Source organism: Pristis pectinata, chromosome 25, assembly GCF_009764475.1.
Source record: "Pristis pectinata isolate sPriPec2 chromosome 25, sPriPec2.1.pri, whole genome shotgun sequence".
In the NCBI taxonomy this organism is placed as follows: Eukaryota; Metazoa; Chordata; class Chondrichthyes; order Rhinopristiformes; family Pristidae; genus Pristis; species Pristis pectinata.
Window position 1 is genome coordinate 18215775 of NC_067429.1, and position 23292 is coordinate 18239066.

The 23292-nt window shown below is 41.0% G+C and overlaps 1 protein-coding gene across 1 annotated transcript in view; it reads right to left on the bottom strand.

The window, feature by feature from the left end:
* The window catches only part of LOC127583006 (integrin alpha-3-like), a 147636-nt gene that overhangs the window by 49871 nt on the left and 74473 nt on the right, over nt 1-23292 (bottom strand). Inside the window, exons 2-7 of the mRNA XM_052038693.1 lie at nt 15544-15671; nt 14625-14704; nt 12695-12953; nt 8229-8333; nt 7602-7809; nt 4461-4654 (exon numbers count right to left, since the gene is read on the bottom strand). Of these exons, the coding sequence (XP_051894653.1) occupies nt 4461-4654; nt 7602-7809; nt 8229-8333; nt 12695-12953; nt 14625-14704; nt 15544-15671 (974 nt within the window). The remainder of the gene's footprint in view (nt 1-4460; nt 4655-7601; nt 7810-8228; nt 8334-12694; nt 12954-14624; nt 14705-15543; nt 15672-23292) is intronic.

The window sequence follows — 23292 nt, forward strand, 5'->3', positions numbered from 1 at the left end:
ATGAATCAGTGAAGTGTTTAAGAGGCTATTACACAGGTCCCAGACCCTCAGTGTCCAGTGGTGGCTGGACCCTGGGTTCTGATCCTTCCCCACAGAACCTCAGCAGTGGGTAAACTGAGTTTCAAAGCGTCCTTCACTGCAGACTCCTGTATCTTGGAATGTGCCAATTGGCAGCATTCAGCTGCAGGCATCTCCTTACACTGAAAGATCAATGCTTCAAGCAGAGGAGAGTGAGTCATTCAACCAAGTTGATGATCTTCCAGCAGCAGTTGATGCTTGTCTCAGTATACGTCCTTTGGAATAGCCCAGGGAGCAGAGAGTCCTGCGTTATGGATATGTTCAGGATGAGCCTTGGCACTTGGCGATGAGCGGAATGCATGCTAGGCCATTTTGGAGAGCAGTTAAACTCAGCCCATTGCTGTTGGACTGAAGCCACATACAGCCCACACTGAGTAAGTTAGGCAAATTGCCTTCCCTGAAGGACAATCATAAAGCAGATGGGATTCGATGACAACTCAGCAGTTTTATGGAAACCAATTCTGCTGCTAGCTCTTTAGGTTTACTGGGGTTGCCAGCTGGCGATGGATATACCCTGGGAAGTTTGATCATGTGATATCCGCTTACAAGAATTCTAATCACATGACACTCATGGTTTACAGATGTGGTTGCATTGAATGGTTTATTCACTTCAAGTTACTTGTGATTTTGGGACATCAGCTGTGGGAGGAAAAGTTATGAGAACTACAAGGTCAACAATGAAGAGGCTAGGAAAGTGCATGGGTTCAAGCCACACATATGAAGCTCTGCATTCCTGGTACAAGCATTTCTTGTTTGTGTGTGTTGGTTTAAATTCCAGCATTGCCATCTATTCAGAGACACTAGTTGATTAGATTTTAGACCAACTGTGAATAGTCCATTAACCCCCTCAGGAACAGCATAATTCCACACATTTTCCCAATCCCTCCACACCTTCCTATTGCCCTCAAGGCTCATGTGCAATTCCTGATGTTGGAGAAGCAAAGGATGACTCTCCTTGCTATCCCTTTTTTCCAGTAAGACTCTGGATGAAGGTAGATGGGAAAATAACAAAGAAACTCTTCTATAACCAGAGCTGATGGGCACACACATGCACTCATGTAAGATGTTGAAAGTGACTATCATGAGATAATACAGAGACAGTCCAGTAATGGACTATGAAGTGACTCTGTTTAATAGAATGAAAGCTCCACATCATTAGAAGTTGACAGGGGAGTTTGCTAACTGCCATTTTTCTTGTAGAAATGCAAAGGGAGTTTGCCTCAATTCTAGGAAACTCCTTGTCAATCCAAGAGGGATGAAACTCCTTATATTTAAAAGTATCTTATGCATAGAGAATGTCTGCACCCATTGTTATTGGTTGCCTGAGTACTTTACCTGAGTACCTTGGTACTTTGCCTTGGTACCTTACCTCAGTACAAAGCACTTTTATTGCTTCATGGCAAGAGGCTTAATCACTTGAATAATGACATTGTGTTGTCATTAGCAACCCTGCCAAGTGCTCCAAAGACCTTTAACGTTTTGTATTGTTTACACTTGAAATGTGAAAATACTCAGCAGTACATGATCCAAATTACACATAAATATGGAAGTATTTTAAAAATAACACCAGAGTGAGTTTCTGTTGGAAAAAGTCATGATGAATTAAATGTGCTGCACATGGTAGATTATTTTTCTCTACTGTCCATTGTGCCCCACTTTGGTCCTGCAGCCCACTAACCCTCTGTAACCCCAACGTCTCGCCTTGTTGCTCTCTCGGTCATTCCCCAAGGCGGAGCCAGCAGCGAGCAGCAAATCAGCCACAGGTGACAGGAACTAAAACCCCACCCACGGGTGCCCTGTGGCTTTCTGAAGTGCATGCTGTCAGAGACCTTTTCACTCTTTCTAAATATAGCAGGGGTTGTGGTGTGGGAGACAGGAGACAGGTTGGAGGGTGGTGCTTCAGAAAAAGGGCCTCGGGCCATCACAGAAATCCCTAAACACAACAAAATACAATGAGCCAGAACAGCAAAGATCCATCAGCTCCCTGGTGCTGGACTGCAACACATCCAATTTCCCACCTTGAGATATAACTGAAGAAGGAATCTCCAGGAATTGTAAGAAAATGGGGCAAGTTTGTAAATATGATCAACTTAAGTGCTTTATGTACTGGAAAATGATTATAGAAAATTAAGCCAGTCTAGCATTGGTAGGTTGAAGGAAATGTTAGAAGAGGCCATTGCAGCAATTGAAGTAGAGAAGTGCTCAGACTACAAGGCAGAGTTAATTAGAAGAAAAATAGTCATGTAGGGGAGTTAGAATGTTGGACTACGAACAGAAAAACACGGTCACAGGATCAGCGAAGATGCAATTTAGACAGGAAAACTGGTCCTTTTTTAAATACAGATGACCGGGGGAAGAGTCCTTATTGACAAGGAGGATCGGGGAACTGATGTCAGGTAATGCCAACATAAAACTATAACCAATGATCACAATCCACAGAGGAAAACAGGCTTTTGATGACTTATTGTGAAACTGTAAAATCTGCAACTATTGTAACACAAATACTATGAAGTACTGGAAGTTATTTGGGTGAGTGAAGCATTTGAGCTCTTACTTGAAATGCTTCCTGGTGTACAATGTAGGTTAGGATAGAACAAACTGACTTGTTCGAGAACCTCACTACAGCTGTACGAGTTTCCTTTGGTGTGCCATCTTGGTCTGAGCAGTAATTAAGAGGGCAACTGGGTCCCAGGTGAAAGCCAAACCTTGGGTATGGGTAATCACACAAAATCTCTCCACCAATAACCAGTGGGAGAACTTCCATTCTAAGGGTCTGGTGAACAAACAGTGATATTAATTTAGATGTGCTCTTATTAAAAGTGGTTGTCTTTCAAGTGTTTATAATGTTGACAAGTACATGTGTGAAGGGCCATGGGGAGAGGTTGTCATGCTTTCTTTACATAGCCAAATGAAACGAGTATTCATTCATTGCTCCCTAAGTGGGAAAAGTCTGAATGAAATGCGCCAAAGGTTCTGAGAGATGAGATGAGAAAACAGGTGGGTGTGTTTAGTACATTATCCACTTTGATTAGGAGGGGAAATTTCATCCCAGCAAATAATATCCACTCCAGGACGAACTTTCCGAAAAGGGTGATATGAACACAGTCAACCCAGGTGTAACAGGGGGTTGCATTCTGAGCAAATGGTCCATATCATGATTTTCCATAACGCAAAGCTGTGTCATCTACGCATGCATCAAGAAATATGTTGAAAAAAATTGTGTTTATTTACTTTTTTCCTACATAAATTCCGTGAGAGTGAAATTTATTCCATATCTCAAATTTCTGGGTAGTGATTTGTGAATTCTGTAAGGGCGAATTTCTGTTACCCAAAAGGCCATAACACAGGGGTTGCCTGTTGCGAGATTAACACAGCAGTCTTCTCATGAGGCACAGCAGAATTAAAGGACAATTGCATGCTCACTATTCATAAATAGCTTCCCCATTTCAATGGATAAACATTGCAAAAGAGATTAAAGATTGTGACACTTTCTTGGAACATACTTAAGGTTAATGTTTCTTAGCCTAATTTTGGTACTCGGTCAACTATCTTCACTGAAATAGCATCAGCTGACCAGTAGATGGCAACAATCCCACTTCATCAGGCACAGCCGGGACACAAAGACTGAACTCTGCTCAGATCCACCGGACAACCCTCAACACACAGGCTGCCAGTGAAGTCAGCTCAACACCACTAACGGCAATAAATGTTGGCTTTGTGCACCATGCCCACACCCCATAAATGAATGAATAAAAGGAGTTAATTTCTAAAGGTTGGTACATCAGGTCCTGCTGCAAAAACAAAATCTGTAGATCACTGGTCAAACTTACAGACAGACAATTCCCTCCCGAACTGACTTTTTAAAAAATAAGTCAAGGGTGAGTAGAAACTTCCCAAGTTACATAGGGTTGTTGTGGCCACAACACAGCTTTCATAAAAAAGAACGTCCTTCTCAACTGCAGCAAGTTCCGAGAAAGTTCGCTATGATGATCTCAGGTATGGAAGGGTTGTCCTGTGAGGGAAGGTTAGGCAGGTAGAGCAACATAGGGAGAGATAGGTGATATACCCATTCACCCACCTCCACCAATTTTAAAGATTCACAGCAATGGACTGACATTTTGATTTAATTAGATGTGGTCACCCAAGCCTTGCCCCTACAGCCAGGTAAAAGTGGGGCTTCCTGGCCACTTGAAATCTGAGAATTTTGGCATTGGAAGGGGGCTACACATGAGTGTGATTGCAGAATCTCATGTATATAGTTCTGGTTCCTGCAGATTTCTGATTGAACTTTTCAGTGGAGTTAGAAGGACAGTAAGTTACATTGATCATGTAGATTGCAATCTGAAGCATTTCATTTTTGAACAGTGAACAGATCATCTAACCTTGAAATCCATCTTGGTTAACGTCTCCAATGCTGCTGACTGTGTGACCAAACATGGAGCCTAATGAACCATTCAACACCAGGCTTGGTGTTTCAGAGAACTTCCCTGCCTCATTCATATAAATATACACAGCGCCACTTATCTCCTTCCTGTGGTCAAAGTAGTGAGGAGCTCCAACAATAAGGTCTTGCCAACTGTATTGAAAAGCAAAACAAATCACTTTAATTTCGACAAAACAACATGATTAGATCATCATTGACATAAATTACTAATAGTCCAGCCCAGTATGAACAGAATGCAACATTGTCTGTTTATCTACTTTGATAATGAGCAATAAGTGAAGTACTATGACATTTGAATCCACTAGATTTCATTAAAAGGGAACGTTAACGGTTTATTTTCACTAAACAAGCAGCTGGTACTTAATGGAGAATTCCACCAGCACAACAACACAGTTAATAATTGGATATGTATTGTGAACCATACTAATCAGAAAGGTCCTTGGCCCTGCCCTTAGCCTATGTTACATTGTCTAATCCTCTTTCTCTTTTTCCTATTTCAGATGATAGTCTTCGATTTGTCATCTTTAAAGAAAGCTGCCTGACTTGCTGAGTGTTTCCAGCACTTTCTCTTGACAAAGGAGGCTAGTGGTTAGTCTCACATCTGCAGGCGAAGGAAGAAATAATAATTAACCGGTGCTCTCATAGTTAATCATTACGTTGCCGTCTCTACTTATGTTCATATGTACGTGGACATCAGATGAGGACAGTGTAGTATTTGGGTGTGGGCTACTGCCCACTGTAGAGTAGCTGAAGAATAATTCACTAGGTTCAAATATAAAGCTTAGCCAAATAGTGAAGTACTGGCAACCAGCCAGTACTGTGCAAGTGTACATCAGCAATACTCAGTGCTTTTAAGAAAGAAGGAAGTTGCATTAAAACAGTCCCTTTCATGTCCTCAGAATAATAAGGAGTTTATTGGTTCGTTCATCATTCTTGAAGTATAATTATTGTCGTAATACAGAGAAATGGGCAGCCAATCATCAACAGAGAGACCCAACAAACAGCAAAGAAATAAATGACTGTACAATCTAATGTTGCCAATGAATATCAGTAAGGACTCTAGATGAACATCCAGGGTCTTCAAGAAATGCCGCAGCGTCATTAGATTAATCTGAAGGGAAAGAGTCAGACTCAATTTATTCTCTCATTCTTAAAAAATGCTGCGCTCTTGCTACTACACCGAAGAGGCACCTGGATTACCACTGGAGTCCTAAATTGTTTGACATAGGGCTGGCACTGAGTCAAGACAGACATGTCTGAAGAGAGGAAAGGAGAAAACTGGAAAGGGGAAAGTACTAGAGTTCACTGAAGAAACATGAAGGGGTGGAAAGTCATCCTCTGTCAAACCTTCAATAACAGTTACATATTTTGGTTACTCGCTGCTTCTGAAATTCAGTTCAACTGAAGAAATGAAATTGAATTTCAGAAACTGGGTACAATGTACAACCATTATTATATGTTTAGGTCACATGACTGATGATAAATTTCTACTCCAGATTTCTCTGAAGATTGCTGACAGAACCATGAGATGTTCTGTGCCACCTGATACTGGGTCAGGAAGGATTCCAGCTCACAGCATTGCATTACATTCTCACTGAATGCAAGTTTCTCATATTCTGAAACTGCACTATTCAATTGGCACACGATTTGAACAAAATTCTTTTTTTTGAAATCTAGTTGTAACAATAAATTATGGAGAAATTGTTAGGAGAATCTAGAGGTCATAGGGAAGAATATTGTGGAACAGTTTTGCAGAGAAATTGCAGAAACATGTAAAATACTTAGAGCAGTGATAATGAGGAATGTCAACTATCCAAATATAGATTGGGATTGCAATGGAATTAGGGGAAAGGAAGAAGAGGAATTTAGAGTCATAGAGTAGAGTCATAGAGTAATACAGCATGGAAGCAGGCTCTTCAGCCCAACTCATCCATGATGACCAAGGTGTCCACCTAATCTGGTCCCATTTGCCTGTGTTTGCCCCATATCTCTCTAAACCTTTCCTATCCGTGTACTTACCCAAATTTCAGAGATGTGGCTGAGAGAATGTTCTTGTTCAGTACATTTTTGGCCCAACAAAGAAGGCAACATTGGAGGGATAAACAAACTGCTGGAGGAATTTATCAGGTGAGGCAGTATCTATAGAGGGAAATGGTCAGTCCAGATAAAAAGCCTTGACCTGAAACATCGACTGCCCACTTCCCTCTACAGATGCTTCTCGATCCGCTGAGTTCCTCCAGCAGTTTGTTTTTTGCTCCAGTATCTGTAGTCTCTTGTGTCAGTATAGCTAGACTTATTTCTGTGAAATGAGTGAGACATTGTTTCTGTGAAACGAGTGAGACATTGTTTCTGTGAAACAAGTCAGGTTGAGTGAATCAGGCCTTGGTAGATGAATACTTAGAAAGCAGTAATCATATTATAAAATTTAGACTAGCTATGGAAAAGAATATAGACAATTTCAAAGCAAAGCATCAATCCGATAAGGGCCAAATTCAATGGGATGAGAACACATAAGTGTGGGTAAATTGGAATCAAAGCTTGATTGGCAAAACTGTAATTGAACAATGGAGGGTCTTTAAACTGAAGTTGTTTCAACTACAGTTCAGGTACATATAAAGGAGGGAGGTAGGGAATTTAAAGTGAGAGCTCACTGGATGACCAAAAAGAAAGTAAAATAGAACAGAAAAGAAGAGCTTATGACAAATGGCAAGTTATTAACACAAGTGAGGACGAGGCTGCTTACAGAAAGCACAGAGGGGAAGTAAAAAGAAAATGAGAGACTATGGCAAAGTATGATGTGTCAGCATTGTATCCTAAATCTCATAGTCTCATAAAAGTCAAACTCTCCCATAAGAAATTAGAGGACCTTTGAGGAAACGGTTCAGGAAAGGCTCATATTCAGTTACAACGTTTCTTTTGAGCTGATATTGACTATCAGGTTTGGGCTTTGTTTCACCTATCTCATAGACATAGATATTCCCGCTGAGTTCTCCAACAAAGAAAAACATTCTTTCTCTACAAACTGAATGGTAAAAATCATTCATTCATACAGTGGCTTTGAAAGATCCAGATTACATACCTGTCACTGTCAAGATCAGCAACAGCCACAGAACTCCCAAAGTATGACCCTGTTTGATGTCCTGTTATGGTGTGTTTTATATGCAGTTTATCTGTTTTCCCTTGCTCAAGCAGAAATACTGCCCCTGTGTGATTATAGCGGGGGCCTCCTGCAACATAGCTGAAGTTATCTTTATGTGTGATCTGCTTTCCAGAGGTGAGAGAGTATCCTGTGGAAGAAAGAACAAGTGCAAGGTTATTCTTGAGAACATTGAATAAGTCCACCTTGTTAAAGGACTGAGCAGCAAAATGATTCAAGGCCAAAAGACTGCAACTTCAAGGACCAAGTTGCAGAGACTGATCTCAGCTAACTGCTGAGGCACTATAACCATTGGCCAATCCTCCATTGGGCCTTGCTGGAAAGAACATTTTTGTAATTGTTGGATGGCGACAGGGTACACTTCCATATTCATTCAAGTTGCCTTAACTTGAATTGAATGTGAACATTGTTTACCCCATAACAAGAAAACTGACTAACATATTTAATGAAGAGGGCTTCTGCTGCCTAATGTATGGCTCCCTCATTAAGTCAGTGCCTCCAGCAGAGGAGGGACAACATGGAGAAAATATTGTGGGAAGTATACAATACCGATGTAGCTGTGACTCAATGATAAATCCTGGAGCAGGTAAGGGCCATCTTCCAGTATATTGAGCTCCAGAAATGTGATGTTCTTTTGCGCAACCTGGATGGTTCCTATTATAAAAAAACAAATTAAACATTAATCAATTCATTCATTCATATAGCATCTTATCATGACAAGGCATAAAAATATCCAAAGAAAATTTCCAAAGTAAACATCATCATGGTGGTGATGAGTAATATCATAAATTTGGTGAAATGAACTGTTTTGATCTCAAATATAGCAGCTCAGGGCTGTAACTTCCTTGAGTCGTTTTTGGTTTGGACAACAGTGACACAACTTCTAACCTGGATACTGAAAGAGATACAATTGAATGCTTTCAAATTTAAACAGGAAAACCTTAATTCAGCCAGCTTGAACATAGAATGGTTTGTCATCCTGACACATCCAGCCCAGTTGTAGGACTCTCATCTCGGATTCAAACCTTTGTGGGTTTAAACACCACTTCTGGACTTAGGTGGTTAATCTATGTTGCCACTTCCTGATGGAATTGAAGCAGTGCTGGGTTATTGGCATTGATGCTCCCTATTTGGAGAAACAAAGAGCTTTTGATGTTGCAGCCAACATTCCTCCCTCAACTATTATCAGATAAGATTGGCATCACCTTAGAACTGGGAGCAGGTCACCTTACCAACCACTTTCTTCTCCAAGAGTCAATAGTTGGAATGGTAGAAATTAAAAATAGTGGCAAAGTGTTTAGTTCTCTGAATTGAAAGCACTTTTGACTTAGTGTTGTTGATAATATTACAAAAAATATAGGAAACAGAGATCATAGAATAAGGGCAGCTCAATGACACTTACAGCTCTAGCAATCCAGGTTGAATCCTGGCCTCCAGTGCTGTCTGTGGATTTTGCACATTCTCCCTGTGACCAAATGGGGTTCCTCCAGATGCTCTGGTTTCCTCCCACATCCCAAAGATGTATGGACTAATAGGTTAATCAGTAACTGCAAACTGCCTCTGGTGTGGGTGGGAGGAATGAGAATTGGAGGAGTCGATGGGCATTTGAGAAAGAAAATGTTGCAGGGAGATATGGAGGAAGGAAACTGGTGGGTGTGTTCTGAGACCTGACATGGACTTGATGGGCTGAATGGCAAGAAAATATGAAGAAGCACTAGACATGGAAATTTGCCATGTGGGACTGACTTCTGTCAGGCTGCGTGAAGGTGATGTGGATGTCAGGCTCAAAGCATGTGTTTGGATCTATAGTGTGGGAAACAATTTCACAATGACATCCCTGTGGTTAAGCCAGTATGCTAGGCATGCCTTGCTAGCAGTTACATGCAAACACTTAAAACTATACTGCACAGAGAAATAAAGGGTCTGTTGGCTTTCATGAATAAAGAAATACCAATTAATAAATGAATCTTAACAATAAAACATTTTATATATGAGATAAGATTCAGAGAACAAATCATTAAGAAGTACTTCATCTCCATAACATTAGTCAATTGCTTCCTATCGCAGTTTATCAGGAAATGCGACCCTCATCCCATTGACTGTTTTCTCTGCATTTGATTATTCCAGCACACCCCTGCTTGACCTCTCTCATTCCACTGTCTGTAAACTTGAGCATTGCTCCTGGTGCCCTAATTCTCACTGGGTACCATTCACTTCAAGAAAACATAGTGCTGTATGGTTGAAGATTGGCTTCAGCTGCAGAAGAGCAATTTTCCACACATTTCTAAGTGCCATAGTACTCGTCAGTAAATCCAATTTCTGACTTGTTGACAGGATTTTTATTTACTCTACCACCTTATTTCCAGTGTTGAACTCCTTCAAGTGACATTAACAGCCATGCAATACACACACTTCATCCATAGTGAAAACAACCAGGCTTTACAAGTCCCATTCCCTCTGAAACTGTACTGTTTAAAGGACCAACACTCAAACTGCAGCCTTTGTCCTTACTGAGATCTATGACCCTTGGCAATCTCAAATACTTCCTCACATTTGTCAGCTACTGTCAGCTTAATAGACACAGCATCATTCTAGGCTGCTGCCAGATCTCACAGTCTACTGTTCACTGGGGTTTTGAGGGTCACACAAACTCCTTACTCAAGGATAGACTTCATCTGGTTTCTGTTCAGCTCACAGGATCAGCCAGAGTGCTGTGGGCATTTGCCTGAATTGCAAGCTTTATGAGTAGGGCATTCATACACTGCACTCCTGTCCTTACAGCAACCTCCCTGGCAAACCTTCTGCCAGGTGTCCCCAGTTCCAGAGAATCTCCATGCCCCCCCCCCAACACACACACAAAGACCATGCCTCCTGAAGGCAATGTAGAGCCAGTGAGGTCTGATAGCTTGTGGGTTAAGAATATTTTACATCTTAAATAGTCAAAGGGACCTGGTCAGGTTGCTGATTCACCAGCCTGAGCCCTCATCCACAACCCCAAGATTGGAGAACTTGTTCAGTCAGCAGCAACACTACTTTTAAGAGCCAGCTGCAGAGATCATATGAAAATCAAAATCCTGCAGATGCTGGAGATCTAAAATAAAAACAGAGTGCTAAAAGTACTCAGCAGGTCAGACAGCATTTGTGGGAAGAGAAACAGAGTTCACATTTTTGGTCAAAGCCCCTTTGTCAGAACTGTCCCACATTGGCAGGATGAAGTTTGCACCATCTGGGACAGAGCAGCCTGCTTGATTGGCACTCCATTCACCATTCTAAATGACTTATTCCCTCTACCACTGACACACAGTGGCAGCAATGTATACCATTAAAAACTGCACTGCCCTTACTGATCTCGGCTTTTCTGATAGCTACTCCCCTAGCCTCTGTTACCAAGATGGACAAGGGCAGCAGATGCATTGGAACACCACCACCTGCAGGTTACCCTTCAAGTCAGGTACCATCCTGATTTGAAAGTTAATCACCGGTATTTCGTTGTCACTGGTTTCAGATTCTGAACTTTCTGCCCAAACAGCACTGTGGTGGGACACCCACTAGAGAGAAATGAATTAGCAAAAGAATTCTGAATGCCATCAGCTGTGAGAAGTTGTGATCTATCACTTGGGAAGGCCACCATGATATTGACAATTTCAGCCTGGCTTTACACAGGGAAACGTGACAAAGCTGTCACGAATCTTACAAATGACGACCTTAATCTTTATGTGATTTTCATAAACAGGATTAGAATGACCTACAAAGTTGCTTCAATGCCACTAGAATGCAATAAAGCAACTTCTATTTTACATAATCTACACTCCACCAATTCTCACCTCTTTCAAATCTTCACTTTGAATCATTGGCATTAGCAGTCATTCCTTCAGTTCCCAAATCCTTAAACTCTGAGATATACCCACTTAATCTCTCTGCCACCCTTTCCTCTCCAAAGGTGACCCTTAAACCCACTACATCTTTCACTAAGCTTTTGGATATCTACACTTCTTGTGGTTTGGTGTCAAATTTTGTCTGATATTGCTCCCCTGAAGTGCTTTGGGGTAATTTACTATGACAAAAGTGCTATATAAATTGATGTAAACATCCAGGCAGCAGAGACAATAAATCCTTCAGGAGGCTTAAAAACCCATGAACCCAACACAGCTATCAAATGGCACTGGTTCTATGTCTCGTCTACTGGGCTGTGCACTAGTAGAGACCCAAGCTACCCAAGAGTGAAGCAGCTATTGACAAGGCTGAAACAGTAAGTGAAAGGAAGAGTTAAAATAAATGCAATTACAGCCCTCTTTTAAAATACCATAAACTGAATACATGGTAAGAAAATACCTGAGGCAATAATCAAAATATGAACCTGTCTTTCCATTATCTAATTTGAAAACCATGACAAAAGGGACAATCTTACTCCCATCTCCCTTACAGAAATCAGAGCAGTCACAGTAAAAAAAATTGCTCAGACCACCCACTGACTGAAACTCTCTGTCCTGCTTTTGTTGTCTTTTCTGAGTAGAAGACAGGTGCAATTTTCATAAGCTATGATGTCCTTTACATATTCAAACCGTATTTCAATTAGACCTGTGATTTTAACTAAAGGGTCACACGAGAATGTCATTGTAAATTCCCTCAAACCGGCATAGCTGGGAGAGACACCAAGACCAAGAGGAAATCAGAAAGGTTTCAATTTTTTTCAGGATAGAAAACTTCTCTTTTGGGATTGAGCAGCTGTGCTCCAGAAAGTCCCACAGGAATTTTCATGCTTTCTCTCACCCTGTTCTTCCTCTAATCCAACTGCATTCCCTCTAAACTGCTTGCTAATCACTAAGAGACTGTTCCCTTAGTCTCCAGTACAGAATCTTTCCTGGGCTTCACACTGTCCAAAATGGCTCGTTGTCCACCTCAACCTCCAATATACATGAAATGAAACAAACTCTGAAGATTATGTAAAGACCCAGCCATTCAAGTTTAATGTGAATAAAAACCGTGGGAAATGAATAAAGTTTCCAAAGTCACACCTTGCCAGTTCCAGCCTCCTGGTGCCCCATAATATGCATAGTGATTGGGCTGTGTGAATCCTGCAGCCATGCCTTGCTGACACATTAGGAGTCCCTGATGGTCACTCCCCACATTTTCACAGAACTGCACTGGAGATGTATCCCAGTCATCATCTGGATTGATGGCAATGTCGTCACTGATGACAAAGCAGCGACCCACCAAAATCCTCTTCTCATCCTGCGGGGTCAGTTGTCTCTTCTCATACCGGTGTGCACATACCTGTCAAGAGAAGAAACAAGTGGTCCAGATTTAAACAACCATCTCACCAGTAAAAGCCTTGTCCCTTTTAGCATAGCCTCCCTGTTTCTGCTTAAAGTAAATTAATCTAGAACCTGAGTCATATTTTATTGTTAAATAAATCTTTGAAAATTGGGATCAGACTCAAATTATCTGCAAGTTACAGTAGAGAATTCTGTCTCTTTGTAGCTTTACATTTCTCTTTCAGAATAAAAATGCTTTCTATCCTTAAGGGTATGTGAACATGCCTCTTAGAAGCAGCAGTCAATAATCTTAACTAGCCTTTTCACAAAGTACAGAAAGATGATTATGTCTCCCAGAGATGTTTAAGGCTAAACTTGCAAACACTTGTCAACTCAGTTTAGGTCAGGTAATCAAACCAGCACCTAAAACCCTATATGACACTCATTTGTATTATTTGAAGAGAGCATTGTTGCTTAATCAATGTAAAGATACCCTTTAGGAATGAAAGGTTTATGGGTATCCTGCATCAGCATCATAAATGACTCAGGATTAAACTCCTTCCATTCTGGCCTGCATTGTATTTCAGTTGGGAGAATTGTTTCATTTCCATCGTCAAATACTTTGCCAATGACTGCCACATTCAGTAATGTTAAGTGTTGACCTATGGGTTATTTTGTGCCATGAATTCATATGAACTGAAAAGTGGTTTAAGACAACAATAATATAAGTCAGATTCTTGTGGTCAACACAATCTCAATATGCTTGGATGAGTCTAAAATCAGCTTTGAATAAGATGAAGATTTTAGGAAAGCACCGAGGTCGGTATGGACAAGTTGGGCCAAAGTGCATATTTCCATGCTGTATGATTCTGTGACTTTAAGATGGCACCTCTGGGCATGGCATAGTCTATCTGCCTAATACTCCAAATTTATGCTAGGAAGGAAACCGTATACTTTCCTTACGGTTCCTGATCTTGGTGTGCTATTTCCCTTTGTGTGTGCTGGTGAAGGTACAGAGGAGATTCACTAGGATGTTGCCTGGATTGGAGGGCTTTAGTTATAAGGAGAGATTGGATAGGAAATGCATGTTTGCCCTGGAGTGAAGAAGACTGAGGGGCAACCTGGTAGAGGTAAATAAAATTATAAGGAGAATAGATAGGGTAGATAGGAAGAATCCTTTTCCCATGGTGGGGTGTTTAATACAAGAGGGCATGGTTTTAAGGTGAGATGGAGGAGATTTTGAAAATCAGAAGGGCAAGTTTTCCACACAGATAGTCGTTGATATCTGGAATATGTTGCCAGAGAAGGTGGTGGAGGTAGATACAATCACAACATTTTGGATGCATCGAGACAAGCAAGGCAGAGTAGACTGAGGACCTAATGTGGGAAAATGGGATTGGTATAGATAAATACAACAGACGGCATGAACATGATGGGCCAAGGGACCTGTTTCTGTGCTGTACAACTCCGTGACTCTAAGGCTATGTCACCGACTTGTCTTCAGAATTTTTGCAATGCCGCAAAGTAGTCAATTGCTTCTGTCTCTCTGTAATAGGAGGTGCTCAGCATTTACAACTTGAGTTAAAAGCCCAGGGAAAAACCGTGTCACAAACCAATGGCTCATCACTCCGCAGGAAGTGCATTAGTCTTCTGATCAGACTCGTCTGTACTACATTCAGATTAGTCTTACCAACACTTTCCCACCGGGTCCCTGACTTGCCACTGTGACTCCAAGCCATTGGTCCTCCTTGCTTTCTGTTTGTGGATCAGCTGTGAGAAGAAATCACACATTGAAAATATATTATTATTTCATCTGTTGAGACAGAAAAAAAATTCTGTTACTGCAGCAGGGTATATTCTGGGTGTGCAGTGAAAAGCATGTTCAAATAACAAGTCTCAGCCCCAAAATATTCTGCTTAATGACAGAATATTTTATTTCAAATAGATTAATGCAATTTCTTTTCTTTGGTCAAAATTGTGAATTAGAATCCAGCACTAAATCCAAACTTGGAAATCACGTTATACAAATGGTCCTATCAGTGCCTTCACCCATTTTGCTGTAATATTTTATAGTGAAAGTAGCCTGCAATCCAACACTACTTTAATTCATGATTATTACTTCATTACTCCTGCCATATGGCTTTCTTCAGCCAGAGGGAGGTGAATCTGTGGAATTCATTGCCACAGAGGACTGTGGAGTCCAAGTCATTGGATTTACTTAAGGCAGAGATTGATAGGTTCTTGATTGGTCAGGGCATTAAAGGTTACGGGGAGAAGGTGGGAGAATGGGGTTGAAAAAAACGTCAGCCGTGATTGAATGGTGGAGCAGACTCGGTGGGCTGAATGGCTCAATTCTGCTCCTATATTTTATGATCTTATGGCTTTCTTCTGATATCTTTGTGCTGATCTAACTGGTGTTGGTTGCATGATAAACAAACAGTTGGACAGTGTTTACACCCCCCCCCCTTTGTATTTGGCTTATGCACTGCCACAGAAATCTCTGAATTCATCTCTATGACTGCATCATTCCCAAAAAATGGTTAATAGCTTTAATCATCTTGATTTCCTTGCAGTTATATACGACAATCTTAACATGCATGGAATCTTACTTGGTTTTTCAAACTTGGCACGTTCACAGTCTTGCTGCTCTGGCGAAACTGGGCAGTAGAATAAAGCTCCCGTGCGATTTGCCAATTGATCTGGGAGACCTGCTGCGTGAGGAGCACCAACGAGCAACCTGACCAAAGGAAAAGGTCAAGAATACAGTCTGAGATGAGTATGGGATCAAGAGGACAGCACTAAAAATTATTGCTACTTGTGCAGTTTTTAATGAGACAATAGATATGCACAGCCATTTGTCAGCAACATTCAGATAACTGTGCTGAATCACTAATGTTGAGAAGGAAAAGGGAAAAAAGAAAAGAGAAGAGAGAGAAAAAGGGGGAAGAAAGAGAGAAACATAAGACAGAGAGAGAAAGGGAGAGAAAAAGGTAAGAAAGAAAGAGAGAAATGTGAAAGAGAGGCAGACAGATGCATTGACCACACTTCTGAAATGATAGAACCAGGCATATTCTACATAAAAGAACGGGACCCAGCTAGACACACAGCCTCGTTAAAAGGGATAAAACCATCTCCATACTGCTGGTTCTGGTTCTAGTAACACAAACACCACTGTCACTGTTATTTAAAGCTGTCCGTACAGGAGGTGGTTTTGTGGTGCAACTTCTGACATGTTATCCTCTGACTCAAAATTCAGTGAAGCCAAGACAAATAATATCCCTTCATCAAGAAGTGCTTTCACGCACAGATTGAAACATTTAACATTTTAGCAGTCAGGTTAAGTGGACACACAATCTTCAAATTCAGCCATGATTAGAGTCCTCAACCTGTAGAGTAGGATCACTTGTAAATGGTACTATCGTGCTAGTAATTCCTGTCCAATTCTCCAGGGACAGCACTTCTTGCACAAGGTGGCAGACTTACTAGGCAGACCTGGCAATATTAAAATCTTCAAAAGCAATTGCTAGACAAAGGTGGTTGGGAACCAGATACTGTGCACAATTCCATGTGTGATTAAGCTCCTGTCCAACAATGGCACAAGAGTGCCAATTGCCCCCAACTGCTATTTGCATTTATATGCCAGGATACCAACCTTACTTTGTTATTTGATCTGATAGTAATTCTGTATGTATTTTCCCCTGCAATATTTAAGACTGCATTGGTTGGATTATACTCAGCCTTATAAAGAGTATATTCCATACTGCATAATAAATTCTGAATGGCTTCCAAAAATTACACTAATTAACTGTTAGATATTATTGCAATTTTGGGGTTTCTAGGTCACCAGTTGGAATTTATTGTCCAGAAGTTCCAACAACAATACTCCTTAAATTAATTAAAACATAATGTTTCTTTTAACAGACATGCTTGTGAAGGCAAGGCTAGTAAATACCAATTCAGCATAAATACAGCATTCTGATATCTGAATTTGAAAGAATGTAATCAAACTAACTACATTTGGTTAATGTTAGCACTGGAGATTATGGGGAATTGTCATGGTTAACCATTAACAGAAAGTGCAGTGCTCATAGTTAATGAACATCCAAATAGGGGCAGTTTTCTTAGGCACAAATGCACTTCTTGATGGATTGGTTTAGGCCACGGGGAGGCTAGGAGGTGGGTTGTGATGTGGGGAAGTGTTGGTGAGGGAGCCAATTTTCAGTACAGCAGTAGCAATGACTTCTTATAAAGTTGCATGGAGCAGTTACATACAGTACCATACCCTTCCCTTTAAAAATATTGTAAAATGAAAAGATTAAAGTGGTCAGCATTAGTTTAGAAGATATTTATAACTGCATCAGTGATGTTCCAATAAAACAACTTCCAATTCCTTCAGCTCGATGGGTTGAATGGTTTAATTCTGTGCTGTAAAAGTTTAGGGCTTTATTCATTTTGTGTGCACACCTGGAGTTTGATGAAGGTGCAGTGGAGGTGGGATGAGTGGGCTGGGAGGGCAAAACAGACTGCTTAGAGTCAATGAGAATAAGAGTGTGTACAATAGAACAAACAAGACACTAGGGCATTTCTTCAGGCTGAAATTAGAAGTGAGGTGCACAATTGACATGCAGGACTTATGACCTTTTCCTGCATTCATTCTTGCCTCTTTTGTAATTACTTTATATTGCAAACAGATCTAAATTAGATTGTTGTTGCATTATACATTTTATTTTTCTGTAGGTTCTCTTTAAAAGGGATTTTTTTTTAATAAAAGTAATTTTGGAAATTTGCATTGAGTGATTTTAAAAGAAGCTCTAGAAAAGAATTCAGCTTTGATACCATTGTGATAACTACCAAAACATAAAAATGTCTTTTTTTTACAATGGAGTATCATCTCAGCTAGAAAAAAGTAATTGGTTTTTCATCTGTAACATATTTGCAAGGCAAGAAAGAAGAAGTAATTTCTTATATTTGATCTTTAGGTTGAAGATTGCAGTTAGATTTACTCCTGCCAATTACCAAACAAAATATTAGGTATTTAAAGAGAAAGCAATACTTCAAAAACAATGAAGAGAACAGCTGAAGGACTTCAAAGTCTTAACAATAGACACAAAGATTTAATCTTAACATTTCACCACACGTGATGGTTTTTAACACTTCAGACATCTCTTACTCTTTTCTCAACACCTGTATTAACATGATAGTTTTAAAACATGCAATTTTCTGACAAGTATTCTTATTTCCCTTATTTGTGTGCTCTTATTGTTTTCACACTAGCGCAGAATCCACTCTTGTGTTTTTCCTTTCTCCCTGACATTCTTAATCAATTTCATACCGAAAATTCATTTATTCCAAAGTCATACGCTGATTTTAAAACATCTTGGAATGTTCCTCAGTAAATTTCTTAGGCTGTTACACAAAGATAAATCCTGAGTAAGATTGGAAGACAGCCACACTGAAGAATAGTAGAAAGGACCTGCCACCTGCTATGACTGCACTTCATGTCAGTGTACTCAGAACTGTTCAGTTGTATACAAATATTCCCATTAAGTGGTTTAGTCAGGTTCCTACAATACCTATTCTTGAGACTGCAACATGTTCTTTGGGCACTTTCGAACACTTACAGCATTCCAGCAAAAGAAATTGCAGAAACCAAGCTCTAGTGAAAGCCTTCACCAGTGTTTTAAACTAAATTACATTTAAATCATGGGTGGTGTAGTGACACAGCAGATAGTTTTACTGCCTCACAGCTTCAGGGACCCAGGTTTGATCCTGACCTTGGGTGCTGTCTGTGTGGGGTTTTCATATTCTCGTGATCACATGTGCATCTGTTGGGTGCTCTGGTTTCCTCCTACACCCATAAGAAGTGCTGATGGGTTACTTGTCTACTGTGATTCACTGCTTAAGGTGGGTAAGTGGCAACAGAATCAAAGGGATTTTGATGGGCATGTGAGAGAGAGTAAGTTGCAGTGCTGCAAGGAGGAATGGAACTGATGGGATTGCTCTGTTGGGAGCCAGCATTTACCTGATGGCCTCAATGGCCTCAATCTGTGTTATGATAAGTCAGTACTTTTAAGATAAACACTTGCACATGTGTAAGTGATCTTGTAACCCATGCTGTCATTTACACCACTTATTAACTCACTTTGCACACATCACAGTTTACAAGGTTTTTAAACTGCAGAGGAGTTGTGTATTTATAATACCCATGTGGTCTCTGAAGCATGGTCTGATGTTACATTAATACACAAGGGAGATTAACAGCTGGTTTACTCCTTAATCCACCCTTTATTAAACACAGACCATAAAATATTCATTATGCTTAAATGGAAGCATATTCCCTGAAGAAACATGACTGGGTTTTGAATTGAAGATTACTTTTGCAGCCATAATTTTAAACACAAGGATTGTATTTCACCATTTATTTTTCAATGTTTAATTGATATGCCCAGACAAGTATTATTTCTATTTTATATTTATAAAAGTGGAGAAAAATAATGGACAAAGGAACTTCCTCCAGTTAATCAAACAGGTCTCAGCTGCATGACAGCTGGTACCATCACCATGCACCATGGAATATGATGTGCAACCTTTCTAGCACCAGTGCTGAATCTTGCCAGGGTGCAGTTCCATAGGAATGCCAGGAGTGTCAACAGGAACCTTTAGCAGGCAATTCAATTATGGAAGGTAACATGCCAAGATCTGGCTTATTTTCACTAAGCAACACCAGTTGAACATTTTCCACTTAAATATTTCAATGAATAGCTGATTCCCTACACTCTAGCCTCCAGCACAGTTATGGCAACAACCTACAGGTCCCTCACTGCCACTGCTGTTGAGATCACCCAACTCAGTGTTGGCCAAAGAGTGACTAACCCTTATACCTTCCCAATCTGAGCGGCCCCATCCCATCCTGACTGATCCACAGCAGTCCCTTAGAAGAACCTGATTTTTTAATTATTTGCATCAATTCATTTCAAAATACTTGCTGTCATTAGAAAGAATGGCTGTGGATATATGTATTTTTAATTTCTAATTCACCCATGTCCGATCTGTTTCATTCCAGGGAGTAAAGCCACTTGAATAGAGGGAAAGCGTCCATCTAAGACTCCACTTTAAACAACCTCAGCTTCAATTTAAAATAATCCTCCTAAAACATGCAATTGATTCCCTGTCAGTAATACAGCTTGCTAAGATATTGCAATTAGGTTCAGAGGTCACAGCTGGGAGTAAGATTAAATTTGTAGCATCCCTAAAGTCATTTGCTTTTAATACAATTAATTGACATTCTCCTCCTCTTTCATTCCCTAAAAACCTCATTTCTTGATGAGAAGCCGGAGAAAGGGAGTCCTGCTGGAAGGATATCGTTGTTAAATGTTGCTTGTAAAACTCAAAAGATACCAGATCAGAATAACAGTGTTTAACAAAAGTAAACACCTGTTAGTAAAAAAAAAATACATTAACAGATTTTCGTAGGGTGAATTTAGGTCAATGAACAAATATATGGTAAAAGTTCAATAATCTGGCGCACTCAAGAGTTTCAGTAGTGTTGAATTGGTAGGTTTTCTGGACTATTAATGCTATTTCATATTAATATCCAAACACTTTAAATTTCCTTTTTTTTAGATATTACGGGGTATTATTGTAAATTTTCCATTGAACTGGAAAGTTTAAATGGCACACAGGAAATTGGGTCAACACACAAAATACTGAAGGAACTCAGCAGGTCAGGCAGCATCTATAGAGGGAAATGAACAGTCAATGTTTCAGGTTGAGACCCTTCATCAGGACTGGAAAGTAGGAAGGGAGATAGCCAGTATGAAAAGGTGGGGGGAAGGGGTGAAGCAAGAGCTGGTGGGTGATAGGTGGATCCAGGTGAGAGGAGAATGATAGGCAGGTGAGGGAGGGGTCAATGGGAATGATGTAAGAAGCCGGGAGGTGATGGGTGGAAGTGATAAAGGGCTGAAGAAGATGGAATCTGATGGAATCAACTTCCACCCAGCCCTCAAATTTACCTGGTCCATCTCCGACACCTCTCTCCCCTTTCTTGATCTCTCAGTCTCCACCTCGGGAGACAGATTATCCACTGACATCTTCCATAAACCCACTGACTTCCACAATTACATTGATTATATCTCTTCCTACGCTGTTACTTGCAAGGATGCAATTCCCTTCTCTCAGTTCTTCCAGGTCCACTGCATATGTTCTCATGATAAGGCTTTCCACTCCAGGACATCCGAGGTGTCCTCTTTTTTCAGAAAACATGGCTTTCCCCCCACTGCTATAGATGCAGCCCTCACCTGCATCTCTTCTATTTCTCACACATCGGCCCTCACCCCATTCCCCCACCCCCCGACACAACAGGGATAGAGTACTCCTTGTCCAGACCTACACCCCACGAGCCTCCACATCCAACATATTCTCCGCAACTTCCGCCATCTCCAACGGGATCCCACCACCAGGCACAACTTCCCATCCTCTCCTCTCCCCTCTCTGCTTTCCACTCTCTGTGACTCTCTTGTCCGCTCATTTCCACCCCCCCCCCAACAGATCCCCCTCCAGGCACGTATCCCTGTGTTACACCTGCCTCTACACCTCCTCCCTCACCACTACTGAGGGCCCTAAACAGTCCTTCCAGGTGAGGTAGTTCTTCACATGTGGATCCATCAGTGTCATTTATTGCATCCGGGGCTCCAGGTGTGGCCTCCTCTACATCAGTGAGACCCGACCTTGGGTGATCGCTTTGTCAAACACCATCGTTCCATCCACCATAACAGCCAGGATTTCCCAGTGGCCAGCCATTTTAATTACACTTCTCATTTCCACACCAACATGTCTGTCCACAGCCTCCCCTACTCGCCAGGTTGAGACTAGATGCAGATTAGAGGAACAACACCTTTTATTCCGCCTTGGTGGTCTCCAACCTGACAGCATGAACATCCCTTATTTTTTCCTTATCCCACCGGCCCCATCACTCCTTCTCTTTCTCCTCCCCTGCCCTCTCGATCTGCCCATCACCCACACATACCTCCCTCCGGTTCCCCTCCTCACCTCCTTCCCTTTATTTCATGGTCCACTGTCCTCTCCTATCAGATTCCATCTTCTTCAGCCCTTTGTCACTTCCACCTATCACCTCCCAGCTTCTTACATCATTCCCACTCTCCCCCTCCCTCACCCACCAGCTCTTGCTCCACCCCTTCCCCCTACCTTTTTACACTGGCTATCTTCCCAATCTCTTTCCAGTCCTGATGAAGGGTCTTGACCTGAAACATCAATTGAACATTTCCCTCCATAGATGCTGCCTGACCCACTGAGTTGCCCTAACATTTTGGGTGTTGCTCCAGATTTCCAGCATCTGCAGTCTCTCTTGTGTCTACAGGAAATTGGATGCTGGTCAGTTTAAAGAGAGGATGGGAAGTGGGGTCCTGGTGAGCTGAAAGGTAGCATGGGAACCAGGGCCCCGATGAGTGAAAAGCGAGTGCAGAACCAGGGCTGTGGTGAATGAAAAGGGAGGGCAAGAACCTGGGTCCCACTGAGCTGGAAGGAAGGGCAGGGTGAAACATCAGGATTTCCAAATAGAGAGCAAATTATCGGAGTTATACTGTGTTGAGCATTTTACACATTGGATTCCCTTCCACAGACATGCCCGAAGATGTTATTTCTCAGCAAAAAAAAATTCTTTCAGATATGCTTCTCGTAGAATTGTTCAATAGAACCCTGAGGTGCTGGGTAAAGATACTGCAGTGATTGCATAACACATCCAAAAGGGGAAGGCATTGACCCTTGGTGCTTTTAACATATTAAGCTACAGAGTCACAAATCATGACTATTTTGCCTAAAAATCCATTCTCAGGTGGTGGTGCTAAACATGTTATATGGCAGCATCAGTCTTTTGCACTCTATCTCTGAAATGCATGGCTTTGAAGTCAATAGAATAAACTCCAGAGACAGAGTACAGAGTGTTGTTACTATGGCATAGCTCATGTAGCACCAATGATCAGATCTGAAGATCTAAACCTTCATCTTCCCCAATAATGATTGCATGAAGGGCTGAGTCTTAACCAATGAGCAGAAGACACCAAATCCTCACTGAAAACCTATTGTGAAGGATCCAAGCAACTATCAAAATGTTTGGCTTTGCAGCATCTATTTATTTTTATTCTCAATAAGGAAAGTGCAATTATTCCAACAGCAAATCATGCATCTCTCCCAAATGGAAGCTGGAACTCCCAACTGGAAATAGAATATTCTGCTGACAACAATTATACACGTTATACACCCGGGTTCAGTACATTGGGAAAATGATGAAATTAATACTGGTGCAATCAAATACATTAAAATTTACCTTCTACAAAATCAAA